General features: G+C 44.6%; 1 protein-coding gene across 9 annotated transcripts in view; it reads right to left on the bottom strand.

Moving 5' to 3' along the window:
• SLC8A3 (solute carrier family 8 member A3) overlaps nt 1-15387 on the bottom strand; it is a 179657-nt gene that overhangs the window by 29847 nt on the left and 134423 nt on the right. For 6 of the 9 annotated variants that reach the window (XM_074997170.1, XM_074997163.1, XM_074997165.1 and 3 more), the window contains exon 4: nt 8152-8169. The exons of the other annotated variants lie outside the window; for them this stretch is intronic. In XM_074997170.1, the coding sequence (XP_074853271.1) occupies nt 8152-8169 (18 nt within the window). The remainder of the gene's footprint in view (nt 1-8151; nt 8170-15387) is intronic. 9 annotated transcript variants of the gene reach the window in all.

Genomic DNA, 15387 nt, shown 5'->3' with positions numbered 1-15387 from the left:
TGGTAATCTCAGGGGAATGTACGAAGGCATCAAGAAGGCATTAGGACCCACCCAGAACAAGATGGCACCTCTGAAATCCAAATCTGGTGAAGTCATCACTGACAAAGCCAAACAGATGGAGCGCTGGGTTGAGCACTACTCCGAGCTGTACTCACGCGAGAACATTGTGGTTGATACAGCCCTCAATGCCATCGAGCTCCTACCCGTAATGGACGAACTGAAGAAAGCCATCAACAGCATTGCAGTAGGAAAGGCCCCAGGCCAGGATAGTATACCACGAGAGGTAATCAAGTGTGCCACGGACACCCTCCTGGAATCCCTACATGAGCTATTGTGCCTGTGCTGGAGAAAGGGAGAGGTTCCACAGGACATGCACAACGCTAACATCGTAACCTCGTATAAGAACAAAGGAGACAGAAGCAACTGCAACAATTACCGTGGAATCACCCTCCTAAGCATCACTGGTAAACTGTTTGCTCACATCATCCTCAGCAGACTCCAGAAGATTGCTGAGAGGGTATATCCCGAATCACAGTGCGGATTCCGCACAGAGAGATCTACCGTTGACATGGTCTTCTTTCTGAGGCAGCTGCAGGAGAAATGCAGGGAGCAGAGGAAGCCACTCAGTATTGCCTTCATCGACCTGACCAAGGCCTTCGACTTGGTCAGCAGGGATGGACTGTTCAAACTGCTCCACAAGATAGGCTGTCCACCACAGTTACTCAAGATAATCCAGTCTTTCCATGAAGACATGAGAGGAGCCATCCAATATGACGGCACATTATCAGATGTTTTCGGCATCAGGAGCGGCGTCAAACAAGGATGCGTCCTTGCTCCGACATTGTTCGGGATCTTCTTCGCACTCCTCCTGAAGCACGCCTTTAGATCTTCAACAGAGGGCATCTTTTTGCACGCAAGATCTGATGAAAAACTATTTAATCTTGCAAGGCTGAAAGCTAAGTCTATGGTGCGGGAAGTCCTCATCAGAGATATGATGTTTGCAGCTGATGCTGCTGTAGTGTCACACACAGAAGACCAGCTTCAGAAACTGCTGGATCAGTTCTCCAAAGCATGCAAGGACTTCGGGCTTTCCATCAGCCTAAAGAAGACAAATGTACTTGGTCAGGATCTTGCTGAATCTCCATCAATCAGCATTGACAACTATACGTTAGAGGTCGTCCACGAGTTCGTTTACCTCGGGTCCACCATCACTGACACCCTGTCATTGGAGACTGAGCTAAATAGGAGGATCGGAAAAGCAGCCACAACTCTGTCCAGACACAGCAAGAGAGTGTGAAATAACATCAAGTTGTACACCCACACCAAAATGCAAGTCTACAGAGCCTGCATCCTTAGCACCCTCCTTTACGGCAGCGAGTCTTGTCCCTGTACGTCCGCCAGGAAAAGAGGCTGAACGTCTTCCACTTGCACTGCCTCAGGCGCATCCTTGGAATATCATGGAAGGACAGAGTGCCCAACACCGCTGTCCTTGAGCAAGCTGGAATCCCAACCATACACACCCTCCTCAGGCAGCTGCGGCTCCGCTGGCTTGGCCATGTCCACAGGATGAATGAAGGGAAGATCCCAAAAGACATCCTGTATGGTGAGCTAGCCTCTGGCAAAAGACCTCCCGGACGCCCCCAACTGTGCTACAAAGATGTTTGCAAGTGGGACCTCAGGGAGGTAGACACTGAGCTGGACAGTTGGGAGAAGCTGGCAGACGATCGCAGCAGATGGAGGCAGGAACTACACAAGGGCCTTCAGAAGGGTGAGATGAGGATCAGACAGCTAGCAGAGGAGAAGCAAGCGCACAGAAAGCACACTAAGGACCTGCCAGGCATCCATTACACATGCAACAGATGCAGCAAGGACTGTCACTCTAGTGTGGGCCTTCACAGTCACAGTCAACATGGCAAATGATGATCCCAAATGGAACTACGAAGGGTGTGATCCATAGTCTGTGTAGACGGAAGGATGCCTACTAAGAGGTAGGGTGAGAATAGGCCCAGGGACATTTGGTGATGGGATTGCTGGGGATGTGGAGGGGAGCAGATGAAAAATTTCTGCATCTGCAGCAGGGGGGAAGGACAGCTCAGCCTCCATGTCCCATGCAACCTTCGCTTTTCAACCTTGGCACAGGCCATTTTAATGTCACTTGTGACATGGGCATCTATGAGAAAATACACCAAGATCAGCAAACAACTTCTAGTCATTCTCTGAATTAGAGTGGCGTCAAACCAGCTACCTAGATGTAAAGGGGTAGCATGGAGACCATCAACCTTTCATGAGCTACCTAAAGCTCATGTCTGGAATGGGTTTTTCTGCAGATGAGGTTCACTCCATTGGGGGAACGCAGTATTAGGAAGCAAGTGAAATGATAATTAAAATGTGAATTTTCTTGCAGCTGCATACTAATAATATCCCATTTATGTAAAACAAATCTTGGGCATGAATGAGCTCTGTTCACTTGACAATTGTCCATCAATTAGTTGGACATGGGGAAGACTGTTGGCTATGAGATAATCTTGTTTCTGAGGTTAGCATATTGATATATCTGTTAGCTGAAAAAACACACACACTCTCTCTCTCTCCCACCCCAACCCCACTCTGAGCACAGAATATTCTACATGCCTTTCTAACAACAGCAGACGTGTGAATTTACCTAGATAGAGGTGTGATACATTTGGCATTACAGGAAACAGCTTGTTAAATGCAAGCTAGGAGTATTTGCAGCCTTGCGAGAGGAAGGCTTTTGTGGTGCTAAAGCACTGGACGGGGGATCAGCAGACCATTCATTCATTCTTGGCTCTGCCACAAGTTTGTAATGGAACCACGCGCAAATCAATTTTCTGCTTTGTGCAACAGTTCCTTGTTCTGTGAAATGGGGATATGAACACTTATCCACATCATGCTGGGATTAGCGGCATTATGCATCATTCATTAACAGAGAAAACGGGCTTTGAGACATTTTCTTTGTTATGAGTGAACAGATGTTAGGATATTCAGTTCTAAGAAGAATCCAAACATTTGGATGCTTCCCCCAGCCTTTCCTCCATTACTGGATCCTCTTCCACCTGCACATCTTACAGGAACAAGCTCTGGTAAGATTTCCAGTAATTCCTCCTTTTGTTCATGCTACAACTACCACAAAAATAATCATGCTCATGGTGATTTGGCATGTCTCTGTCTAAACTCTGCCAGCAACACCAAGTACAGCAATAATCCCCCCAGCAAACTAGCTATTCTAACTGTTTTTGAATGCCAGGAAAGATTTGGAATCAAGCTGAAATTAAGGACAAAAGTCCAGGTTTTTCCCTCTCTCTGACCCAACTCACCCAAGTGCTAATTTTGGCAGAAGTAAAAACAACTATTTTCATAGACAAAAGTGGATGGTCAGACATTCCTATAGGAATAATTCATCAGACAGCACCATTTCTCCATATTAATAGTTGCCTTTCCAATACTAACAGCAATAAGAAAAACAAATTCCCCAAAGTGATGAAAATGGGTGTAAGACTACACTACAAATTAAATCAAAGAAAACATGGTTTTGAAGTTAAAGCACAAGTTCCAGGCTCTATTTCTGTCACTGCTGGTAACTTCCTGTGTCACCTTGGGGAAGTCACACTGGCTTCTCTCTTTCCATCTATGGAATAGCACTAATATTTATCCATGTGTCAGGAGGTTTTTGTGGTTCAATTTACACTTGAGGTCTTTGGCTGAAAAAGGCTAATTAAATATTAATTGTACATTTAAAAATCCACGTTAAAAGTAAACAGACCCCTGACATTATTTTAAACATCTCACTTATTTTTCATTATTTAAACTGTTTGCTTTGTGTACTTCTCTTATGTTGAGCAACAAAAATATATTTGCCAGTTTCACATTTGGAGCTACTCAGTTTCAAAATTTCACACATTAACTGGGTTGTACTGTTTCCATTGTGCACAGTGCGGATGAAAACAAAACTAGCAGCAGTGGAATTTTTAAAACATACGAGTCTGGTAAAACCTTGGCTCTAAGAACAAGCTGTGTTTCAAGGCCAACCCAGCACATTCATTTCATGCATTCAGAATCAGATATTACAATCAAAAAGCTATCAAGGTGCATCCTGAAAATTGTTTTCAAAGTTTATCATGGATTGCAGAACGACTTTGTTTCAAAAAAAGCTCTGACTTGAACGTGTGCCCAAAGATCAGCCACACTCATTGAGTTTAAGTCATTTTTTAAAATATTATTTTCTTGTCTTTATGTGGTTCTTTACTTTCAGCCTTGGGAGCAGGTGTGCCGATAATACAAAAAAGCTGTTCTTGTGAGATTTTTCAAACCAGAAAGTGGCAGAACTCTTGTAAGCTGACTCATTTAGGATTTGAGACTATCCACATGCTGCAAACACACAGAGGCTGGGTACAGGGTTTGAATGCAGATAGGAACCTCGCCAAACCCGGCAGCTGCTTGGATCTGGGAGGGGGGGGGCGGGGTCTCACTCTGGGCTACTTGTATCTCTAATCTGTATCCAGCGTTTATGTAGCCAGAACCACTTGAGCGTCCCTTATCACTAGTCACAAGCCACCTATGGGACTAGCATCAGTACTCTGTGCTGGTGGAGTGAAGAAACAGAGCAGCAGGAGTCATGGCCCTAAGAGCTCATGGCTTTCTGGACAGCAAACAATGGTGGTCAGAAGACATGAAATATACACACAAGAGAAACAAGAGCCACCAAGTGGAATGTGAGATGTTTGAGGGAAGCCTAAAGGGCGGGCAAGTATCAAAGCCATTAGGCCACACACAGTCTGTTTACGCTGATGTTGTACACCCATTGCTGGCCCAGGTCAGCTGTCTTGGGCTTGTGGAGGCTGTACGATTGTGGTGCAGCCATTCAGCCTTAGACTTGCGCTAGGGCATGGGGTCCCTGCCCACTGATGAGGTCCCAGGGCCTTAACACCAGTACCAATTCCACAGCCTGAGACAGGTGAGACCAGGCCAGCCACAGGTGTTTATCTGGTGTAGACATTGCTGGGGGCTCAAGGACTCGTCAGTAAAGCAGCTGGAGGGAGATGAGGCGTTTGATAGGAACAGGTAAGATGAGATGCAGGTGGAGGGTGGGGTGAGATGACAAGCTGCAAGGTAGTGTTCAATGTAATTTTTACAAGCTCTCCTGAGTGCTTGCCTTTTCTAAATCTAATATGACATGGACTAAGTGAAAATGTCACTTCCATCTCTCCTCATTAGCCATGATCAGTGCTAAGTGGAGCTCTAATGTGTGTTTCTGCAACGTGGGGGTGTTGGTATTTTTTGCAATTGTCCTGGATATTTTCTAACTTGACCGTTTGTGTTTTAAAACTATAACTATGTACAAGTCAGATCGCCCCAGCCTGCACAGAATTCATGTGCTGCATACAACAGATGCAGCATTGGATAAATTAGCTTTCGAGGCAGCCTGGCGCAGAGAGGGGAAACCTAGTGTGTGGAAATTAGGGAGATCAGGGCACCCTACTCTCAGCACCCTTGCAACCCTCCTCCAGGTCAGAAATATGGTCCTTTTAGTAACTGACCAGCTGCTTTCCCTAGCCAGTGACAAATTACCCAATAATACCTGCCAAAAGCAATCACATTTGATTACAACAAAGCATGGAAATTATGTTAATACAGATTACTTGGTTCCACAGGTTCTGATCAAATTAAGTGGCTACCGAATTAAAGTAACAAAATTACCACGAGAAAGGTTGTGCTTGACTCATTTCCAATCCTGCTGACGTTGAAGAACAGAGAAAAGTCACATGAGAAAAAGGCCTCCTATAAGATTCCCAGTGTGAGTGGGTCAGAGAAGTTTTTGATACACATCCTGAAGTGAAATGTGGGGATTCTGTGACCTTTGCTGACGTAAGTTATCTCCTCATTATCCCAATTTGGGATGCTGGACATATTCTATGACCATCTGGCTTAAGAGCCGCCTAGCTGATTAGGCTACTGCAGTATAAAGATATTTTCCTCTTGATTTCCAATGAAGTCTTGGAAATGATCTTTGAGCTGAAAGCCACCATAACATTGGCATTATGAACATGCATGAACAGTCCACCTTAACCGCTTCCTAGAACAAAGGTTCTTCAAGATGTGGGCTGCAGGGGCACTGTTGGCTCTCAGGGTTTTCTGTTGAGCTGCTTCTGTCAGAGCAGTTAAGTACCTGCCAGTTCCAAGCAGGGATGTTGTCTGACAGCTATAGGCCAGTTCAGAATGCTCATAATTTCCAGAAATGTTTCGTCCAACTATATTTAAGCAAAACAAAACACAAGCCCCCTCTCCGCACCCTCAAGCGCCTGCTGCGTATGCTGTACCTTTCTTTAGTGTAAATTCAACCCAAATCAATCCTGGAACTGGAGAGATAACAAAAATACATGGGGCATACCCATCTTGCACTGGGAGTTACTGAGATCAGAGTAGTAGAAATTTAGGTAATGGGTGTGGATGGGGGCGTAATTCAGTGTAATAGAGAGTCCTGCACATAGATGTTGAATGTATGCTGCCCCTCCCTTAAGGAAGGGGCATGTAAAGGCAGCAGATTGAAAATACTAATAAGGCATTGATATGGATCTTCAGCACCTCATTTGCATAATAGCAGCCACCCACCACATCAAAAGGGCTGCTTTCGAAATGCAAACTAGCTGTGTCAATGGGGTTCCTGCAAAAGGAAGCCCTGCTTTCAAAAACCCCCTTCTTCCTAGTTTTTTCAGGAAGAAGGGTGTTTTTGCAAGCAGGGCTTCCTTTCAAAGGACCCCCTGTCCACATGGCTAGTGTACATTTCAAAAGCAGCACTTTTGACATGGTGAGTGGTCATCATTATGCAAATGAGGTGCTGAAGATTCGTATCAGTGCCTCATTAGTATTTTTGATCCACCGCCTTTACATGCACCTTCTGAAAGGGAGGAGGCAGCATAGATGCAGACAGAGAGAGGCAATGCCATACAGAGAATCACCATGGGGCAGGAAGAAGAAATGTAGCTAGACACCCACAATCATATTAAGGGGTACTGAGTTTCATATTGTTTCCTAATATGGGGCACAAGTGCATGTAGGCTTTATAGGGATGCTAAAGAGAGGGAGCATAAGGACCATTCAAGGCTGTTACCTGAGCACAATGATTACTTCTGCTTAGTGCCATTACTGGTAATCTGTTTCCAAAAGGGAGGCAGACCAGAGTGAAAAAGGGCAGAGCCATGACCCTGCATGCCTCACAATGTTGTTCAGAAGCTCTTGCCCCCTTTGGGTGGTGGAGCAGCCTACGCTGCACCCTCTTCATGGATGCCACATCAGTTATTCGCTAGGGGCGTGGCAACACTTGCATTCCTCTTTCGAAAGAGGTATGCAAATGAGAAATTGAAAATGCAAATGAGGTGCAGCTTCTTTCCAATATAAATAGCTTCTTTCCAAAGAAGAAAACCAGGGTAGACACTGCTCTTTTGAAAGTAAACCTGTCTTGAAAGAATCCTTCTTCCCATAAAAAAAAAAAAAAAAGGGAAGAAGGATTCTTTCACAGATGGCGTTTACTTTCAAAAGCGCAGTGTCTACCCTGGTTTTCTTCTTCAAACGACGCTATTTTGAAATAACTATGCAAATGAGCACCTCATTTGCATGTTCAATTTCTTATTTGCATACCTCTTTCGAAAGAGGAATGCAAGTGTAGACCCAGCCTAGGAGGCACTGTGTCTGTCTCATGGCCAAACTTCCAGGAGTTGCCTTTGGGCTGCTTTCCACAGTGAATTCTTTTGCGGGGGGGGTGGGGGGGGTGTTAAAAAAAACACACTTAGGCTCAGGCTGTTTTATTGTACCTGTGTGTTATAGATGGAGGCAGGAAAGTGCGTGATTGGAATTGGGAGGTGAGGCATCCACAGTCCTAAACTATCAGGAGTTGTAGGGTCAGCTGTATACTATTGGAAAGGCCATTTTTCCCTTGATTTGTGCCAAAAAAAGTGTCTTGGGTTTGAGGTTTGACTTCATGTGTCAATTATTGGCACGTTTAATAGTTCTGTTCCTTGGGCACACAGCCTCACTAGTAGTTGCGATACCATGCATACGAGAACAGAAGTCGCTGACTGAGGAGGAGAGTGAAATCAAGCCCCCACCAACAGAGCAAAGGCGAGAAAGCAGTCTTACCTTGCGTGAGTAGCAGTGCTGTAGGAAACGAAAAACAAAAGAAAGAAAGAAGAAAACAGGAAGAGTGTTAATTCCCCATTTGGAGGCGATGCAAAGGCTACTTGCAGGTGAGTGATGCAGTTGGCTTAGTGCAGCGTGTGAGCTCTCTCTAGCCGCATGCTTGGTGCAGGTTTGTGAGCATGCCCAGTAGCAGCAGGATGAGAATGAGGTTGGACAGAACAGGTGCGCCCAAGGGCTCCCTGTTCACAAGTATTTCCCCCCCCATGAGCCAAGGCAGAAGGATGGAACTTGGGATGGGAGAGTGGGGAAGGGATAGGGAAAGCGGGTGGGGATTCTTGCTCCTGACATCCGGCTCCGAGATGAGCCAAACTGGCCCAAAAATTAGATGAAGCATCCCTGCTTGAGGCACACTCTGTAATAGAGGAGGGGGCTGGCCAAAAAGAGGATGCCCTTGGTACACTGACGCCCTGTTAGATTTTTCTCTTGTATGTCAAATGTGAGCGCAGGGGCTTGTAGGGGTGAGGGCATTCTCTGAGAAGAACTTGGCCAGGGCATACTGTTCATAAAATGGGCGGGGGGGGGGTGGGGGGTGAGGCATCACCCCTACCAAGCGTAGCTTACAGAGATTTAGCATCCCAGATGGGCTGTAGCTGTCACAGTGCACCCACATGCTTAGACTTGATAGCTCTCTAGGCTTTCAATTGCACCTATGCAGTACACAGTCTCCTCCCTCAACACAAGGATGTAACTGCATTGTACAGTTGTTTGGGTCTGCAAAACTAGTACAGGCTGAAATATTGGGGCAAGGGAGGAGAGGACAACCTGGTAAGGTGCAACATAACTTCTCAGTTCCAAAAATGCCGAGTGCCATTCTCTTATTGTCATCAGCTCTCATTATTCGGCCCCCTTTAGTCTCCATAGTGGTCAAAAAGAAAAATCCTATTGGATCCTTTCCAGTTGTTATCCCTAGAAAACGGTGACCAGTATTCAATCAGCTCCACGTGAATCCTACCAAGAGCTAGATAAAGTGCTTTATATTGGCTGAAAATAGCAAACCTCCTTGTCTAGGGACTGAGCCTCTCTCTCCCATCACTGAAGGTTGCCCGCCACCCATCCCTCAAACAGAAAACTGTGCAACTGGCATCTTAAGATTGGGGTGTGATGATGTGAAGCTTTGGTCAAAGGATGATAAGGGTCTTTTCACTTGTTACTATAGTTCTTTCAGTCCAAGAATCTCAAGACACCGTACAGACAGCTGATCAGTAGTAGCACCTCCATTTTGCAGATAATTAAACAGGTCCAAAAGAGGTTACGGTGAACATTTGAACGTAGGCACCTAAATTATGGGCTGATTTTCAAAGGCACTGACCGTCCACATCACCCATTGATTTTGTCTGTTAAGCCGCCCTGAGCAGTTATGACACCTTCAGGCAGATGCCTAGTACCCAAGGCTGGAAACTTTGCCTATGAGACTTTCACAGGAGCATCAATGGCAAAGGTTGGAAAAGTAAGTATGCGCCTTGGTTCTCATGCCCTTACTGCATCTACTCGAGAGTGCTCTCGGACACATTTTTTATTCAAATTTCAGTGCAGGGTTTAAACAGGAAATATCAACCACGTGATTTGGTGCTAATTTGAAAACATCAGTGGCACTATACATGACCACAATCAGGCTGCATCTGGATGTCGCTCAGTGTCCTTCTGTGTCTTTTGTGATTCATAAGGGGAGGGAGCTGTCCAAAAATGGTGCCACACTTCACAATTGTCTGGAAGTCTACTGACTTCCAGCAGATGCCTTAAGAAACTATAGACTTCTACTGAAAATAGCAGGGCCGTTCAAGCAATAGGTAAGAATGCAACTGCTGTTCTCCTAAATGTACCGAACACTTGGAGCACTGCAAATAGCTGCTTTGCAGCATTCAATCTCAGGAAGGGAGAAGGAAAAGTAGAGATGGAGGGAAGAAGCATAGTAGCTGCAGAGCCCCATGGCCAGCAGTACAGACGTCAGTCATGGGGCTCCACCTCTGCCCCTCCTCCTTCTCTGAGCACCAGGCATTCCTGCTCTGTCATTGCTGGATCCTCTGCTGTCACAAGAGCAGAGCCCCCACAGCCAGTGGCAACAGAGAGGCTGACATTGACCCCCCCCCCACCCCGGTCCACCAAATTCCTTGCTTTAGGACTGGTCAGGCCCTGGGGACGCTGGACCAGTGAGGTACAATCTATGTTATGTAGCTTCATCATCAAAAATACAGCTGAGCAGAAGCTAAGCAAATTGTGGAGTTTTCCAGCCTATAGTCTTCCATCAGTTAGTCAGCTCTAGAGCAATAGTAAACATGCCAGCCACTGTCAGTGGTTTAATCATGTTACTGAGCTCTGGACTATCAAAAATCTGCTCCTCCACTGTGTTTCCCACTATTCTGCAGCCATGACATCTGTCACAGCAGCCACTCTTTTATGGAATGAGAATCCAGAATCTAAGCATTAGTTCTAAGAAAATTTGAATTCAGTGGAACTGTCTCTATTTATATCAGGAGAGGTTCAAGCCCCATATTACTAATGCTTACCATTTCAGAGCAACATAATCTTATCCACGCAAGACTTCCTAAAGGCCCCGTGTAAATATGAATATGGGCTTTTGATTGTGTGTGTGGTTCTTAATAGCCTGTTGTGTAAGTGCTAGAGATTAAATAAAATAAAGCATTAAGAGAAGAACTCTTGTATTGCACTATTTGTGCCAGCCACCTATCAGTCAGCTACTGCCTTACCAAGCGTAAAATTTACCAAGAGCTTTGGGTTCAGAAACAGAACCCAGAGTGCTGCCAACTCAGCTCCAGTTTGATACACAGTACCTGCTGCTTTTCTACATTGGGAACGCTACACAGCCTAGACAACATTCCTCAGCCTGCATCTACAACACTGCATTTGTTTCTAATGTCAGGTCTTCTCACAGCTCTAATCAAATGCCCCTCGAAGCCAACCATAACAGCCCTGCTCTGGTACAATTCTGGACAAATGCAATTCAGTTTCTTCACACAAGCAGCAAATATTATTAGCGTGAGTAGAGTCAATGTTCAGAATTAATCTAATAGTGAACTATTACTGACTCCCTAAGCTACATTGATTATAAAACATTGCCAGAGTTCATGTTTCATAAAGTTGTCATCATATTCTGGTGCTCTGGGATTTGAGTTTATACTTTTCATTGCTTTTGAGCCTGAAAAAGAAATGTTTTTCTCTTCAGATATATATATGATATGATATGACACATGAATATTTGAAAAAGCCTGTAAAGCTATGACTGAAACATCAAGAAAACACAACAGGAAGCCAGGGGACTGCTTTTTTTATATCTTTCTGAGTGAATATAGTTCACAGAATATGATTGCAAAAACTATAGCTTCCTTCTTGAACACAGCTCTCTTTGCTCATGTACTTTGGGCTTGACCTCTAACAGCCATTCCCAGTCCAGTCCCAGATTCCCCCTGTCCCTCTGCCAATACACACCAATGCTCATCTGGAGCACTCCTCTGCTTTGCGACTTGGGGCTCTCACACATCTTTGCTAGTGCACTTCATTGCTGATCTGCAAAGTCCCCTGTTCTTCCAGTCACTGGTCATGACACAGCTAAGTAAATGCATCTTGCTTCTGAAGCATGGCTGTACTGATTTTGGTTTATACGGCATTCTTAAGTGCTTGACACACATTACTATAAGCAGCCATTAAAATGAGCTCAGCTTTTACACCATAGCAGCAATCTTATGTATCTCTTTGCCTAAATCATTCAGGCTGTGATGAGATGAATACATAACATAGAAAAAGCAGAGAGCATTAATTCTCCTTCCTGCTGAATTCCCAGAAGATATGAATCCATGTCTTCAAATGTATCATTTTCCAGACTGTGATGAAGAGGGCAGGGCAGTTTCATTGAAAAAAATGAAAGGCATATAAAGCTGAACTAAATCTCTAGCATTCTCCAGGACTCCAGTGGAGTACACTAGGTATGAACTTAAGGGCTGGGTCTACACTTGCATTTCTCTTTCAAAAGAGGCACGCAAACAAGAGAAATTGAAAATGCAGATCTACATATATGGCACCTCATTTGCATACTCTTATTTTGAAATAGCTTCTTTCAAAAGACGAAAAGCAGTGTAGACACTGCTCTTTCAAAAGTAAACCCCATCTTCGAAAGAATCCATCCCTTTTTAATGGGAAGGATTCTTTCGAAGATGGGGTTTACTTTTGAAAGAGCCATGTCTGCACTATTTTTCTTCTTTAGAAAGAAGCTATTTTTGAAATAATATGCAAATGGTGCCACATATGTAAATCTCCACCTCATTTGCATTTTCTATTTCCCTCATTTGCATGCCTCTTTCGAAAGAGGAATGCAAGTGTAGACACAGCCAAGATGTTTTCTTCCTTATTTACATCCAGTCTCTGTATATCTGCCCAATTAAGCTGCAAGAACTACTGTTTCACCTAATCACTTGTAAAATATCAACCATTGTATCAAAAATCAAAAGGCGCTCGTCTTCTAAAGCTTGGAACTCCAGAGTAACCAAAGGTTTTGAAAGGGGACTCTGGTAACTAAGGAATCATCATGACAACTCCAGGGTAAATTGCCTTTGACACTTGCTTGGTTTGATTGGCTTGGGTTCCAGACAGAGGTAACGGTCGGTGAGACTCCAATCAGTTGATGGCGTGCAGATGAGTGTGATGACATGGCCAAGATATGCGACAACAACTTTTCTGATAAGAATCCTTTTCCTGAAGCAGCTTTGCTTTGTCATTTATTGAATCTGCCTTCATTTTACTAGTGCAAGATGCTGTATGTGGCCTGGACCTAAATCAAAAACTGCTTTTCTTGGCTTGTTTGTATAATAAGCTGAACCTAAGTCCCACAGCTAAACACTTTAGGGTCTGGTAACTGGTATCTCAAATTCACAGCCCAGTCCAGTATCCAATATCTATGACTTTTGTGTCTTCTGTATAATGTGAAGGGGATGGGCCATGTACATGACCCATCAGTTGCCAGCATTCTCCTTGGTGTAACTCCACTAAGATTAATGAAGGTTGCCCCTGGGCTGACTTGCCCCAGGATGAGAGTAGGCCATTAGGAAATATGGTTATTAGTTCATTCAGAAAAAGTTCCTAATTGACAGTGTGGTTAAGATCTGAAATAAACTGCCTAGCGAGGTTTGGAATCTCCATCACTGGAGTTTTTTAAGAGCAGGTTAGATAACCACCTGTCAGGGAGGACCTAAACGGTGCTTGGTCCTGTCAGGAATACAGGGGACTGCACTTAATAATCTCTGGTGGTTTCTTCCAGTTTTATGATTCTAGGTCAGAAAATGGGTATAACTCATATAGATTGACCCTCCGTAATCCGGAACTCTCTCACCCGGCAAACTCCCTAATTTGGCATGATTTTACTTAGCCAGATGATCATTTATCGTGGGAGTGACCAAGTTTCCCGTGGTCCCATAAAGTTTGTTTACAGCCACCAGTCCTGGCTCTCCGTGTTCTGTGCTGTTATTTAGCTCTAATTTAATCCTGAATGTCTTTTAAGAGCCCAGTAAGCATAGCAAGTGTTAGAAATGTGCTAGAAAATATTGACCTCCCGTCATCCAGCAAATTATCTCCTCTGGCACTGGTCAGGTCCCAAGGGTGCCGGATGAGAGAGGTTCAACCTGTAATGTAATTTAAACCAATCTGACAGTCTGCAAACTATGTGCAAGGTAAACCTCTCTGATCCAGCTCTCTCATCTGGCAACATCCATAGTCCAGCATGATTTTAGTTAGCTGGACCATCACTTACTACAAGTATAACCAAGTTTCCAGGGGTCCTAACAACTTTGTTTACAGCCACCAGTCCCAGCTCTCGGTGTTCGGTGTTATTTAACTCTAATTTACTTTTAAATGTCTTCTAAGAGCCCAGTAAGCAGTGGGAGTGTTGGTAATGTGCTAGAAAATATTGACCTCCTGTGGTCTGGCAAATTCGCTCGTCCAACACCGCTCAGCTCCCAAGAGTGCTGGACAAGGGAGGTTCAACCTGTCGTGCATCCACTTTCCAACCTCCCCGCCCCCGTATAATTTTCATCACTGCTTACTTCACCACAGAACTGTCTCCAGATTTTATTCCTTATACATTATTGATTAAAGGCAGGATCATAGTATCACCTCGGTGCCATGTACCTTCTGCCTTCCATGGAGGTGAAGTAGTTAAGCCTACAGGAGAGTGCTCTCCCACTGGCATTGAGTGCCTTCACCATATGTGCTACACAGCTGGACCACTATAGCATTTCTGGTGTTGAAGTGCCCTTGTACAAGGCCATACGTACACTTGCAAGCTTAAGTACAGCTGGATCAGTACAGCTGTGTGGGTGCTCATGTAGCCACATTATGCTGATGGCTCTCTCTGGGCATAATAAAACCTGCTCAATGACTGGCTGTAGCTGTGTCAACAGAAGAGTGTCTCCCTCCGGCTTAGTAGTGTGCAAATGCTTACACCAGCAAAATGCATGTTGTTTGCAGGAGGGGGTGACAGACATTTGGCCTACATTAAATGTTCACATAGACATGGCCTACATGTTTCCTAATTTTTATTTCCAAAGGGCCTCCAAAGAGAAATGGTACTCTGGGATAACTAGATATGGGGTGTCCATAGAGGGAAGCAATGCAAGTAGGAAACCAGCAGTCAGGTCTTCACTAGATTCAGGTTTTCACAACAATAATAGTCACTAGCGGCAGCTAGAAATTAGAGCAGCACTAGCAGGATCCTACCAGCACCTGAAGGGAGGCCAGTGACAGCAAACATCCCATGGCTAGTAGCTAGGATCTCCGTGCAATGTACTACAATGACTGAGAAGGGTGGGGAACTTTAAAAGGCTGAGCTGCAGTAGCAGTGACTCTCTGTGTACCCATGAGCTCATGGTTTTCCATATGAAAGTGTCTGCAGAGTTTGGCTCTATGATACTGGAAGCTGGAGTGTGCTCTTTCCTGAGAGCAGCACTAAGAATTAACTGAGCTCTTGAGCAAGTCAAACAAGAAATGTTACCGCATGAGGCCTAATTTGGCCCCCACTAAAGCCAATAGCAAACCTCCAGTGACTTTACAGAAACTGGGACCTATGCCCTTCATCAAGAGTCTTGCTACAACAATCTGGTTCTGTCAGTATACTGCAGGGGGAAAATGGTAATCTTATAAAGTTAACTTTTGATGGGGCTTGGAAAAAGAAAT

This window comes from Carettochelys insculpta, chromosome 6 (genome assembly GCF_033958435.1).
Source record: "Carettochelys insculpta isolate YL-2023 chromosome 6, ASM3395843v1, whole genome shotgun sequence".
NCBI classification, from domain to species: Eukaryota; Metazoa; Chordata; order Testudines; family Carettochelyidae; genus Carettochelys; species Carettochelys insculpta.
Note: the sequence above shows the minus strand (reverse complement) of the source record. Positions and strands in the feature narration are given on the sequence as shown.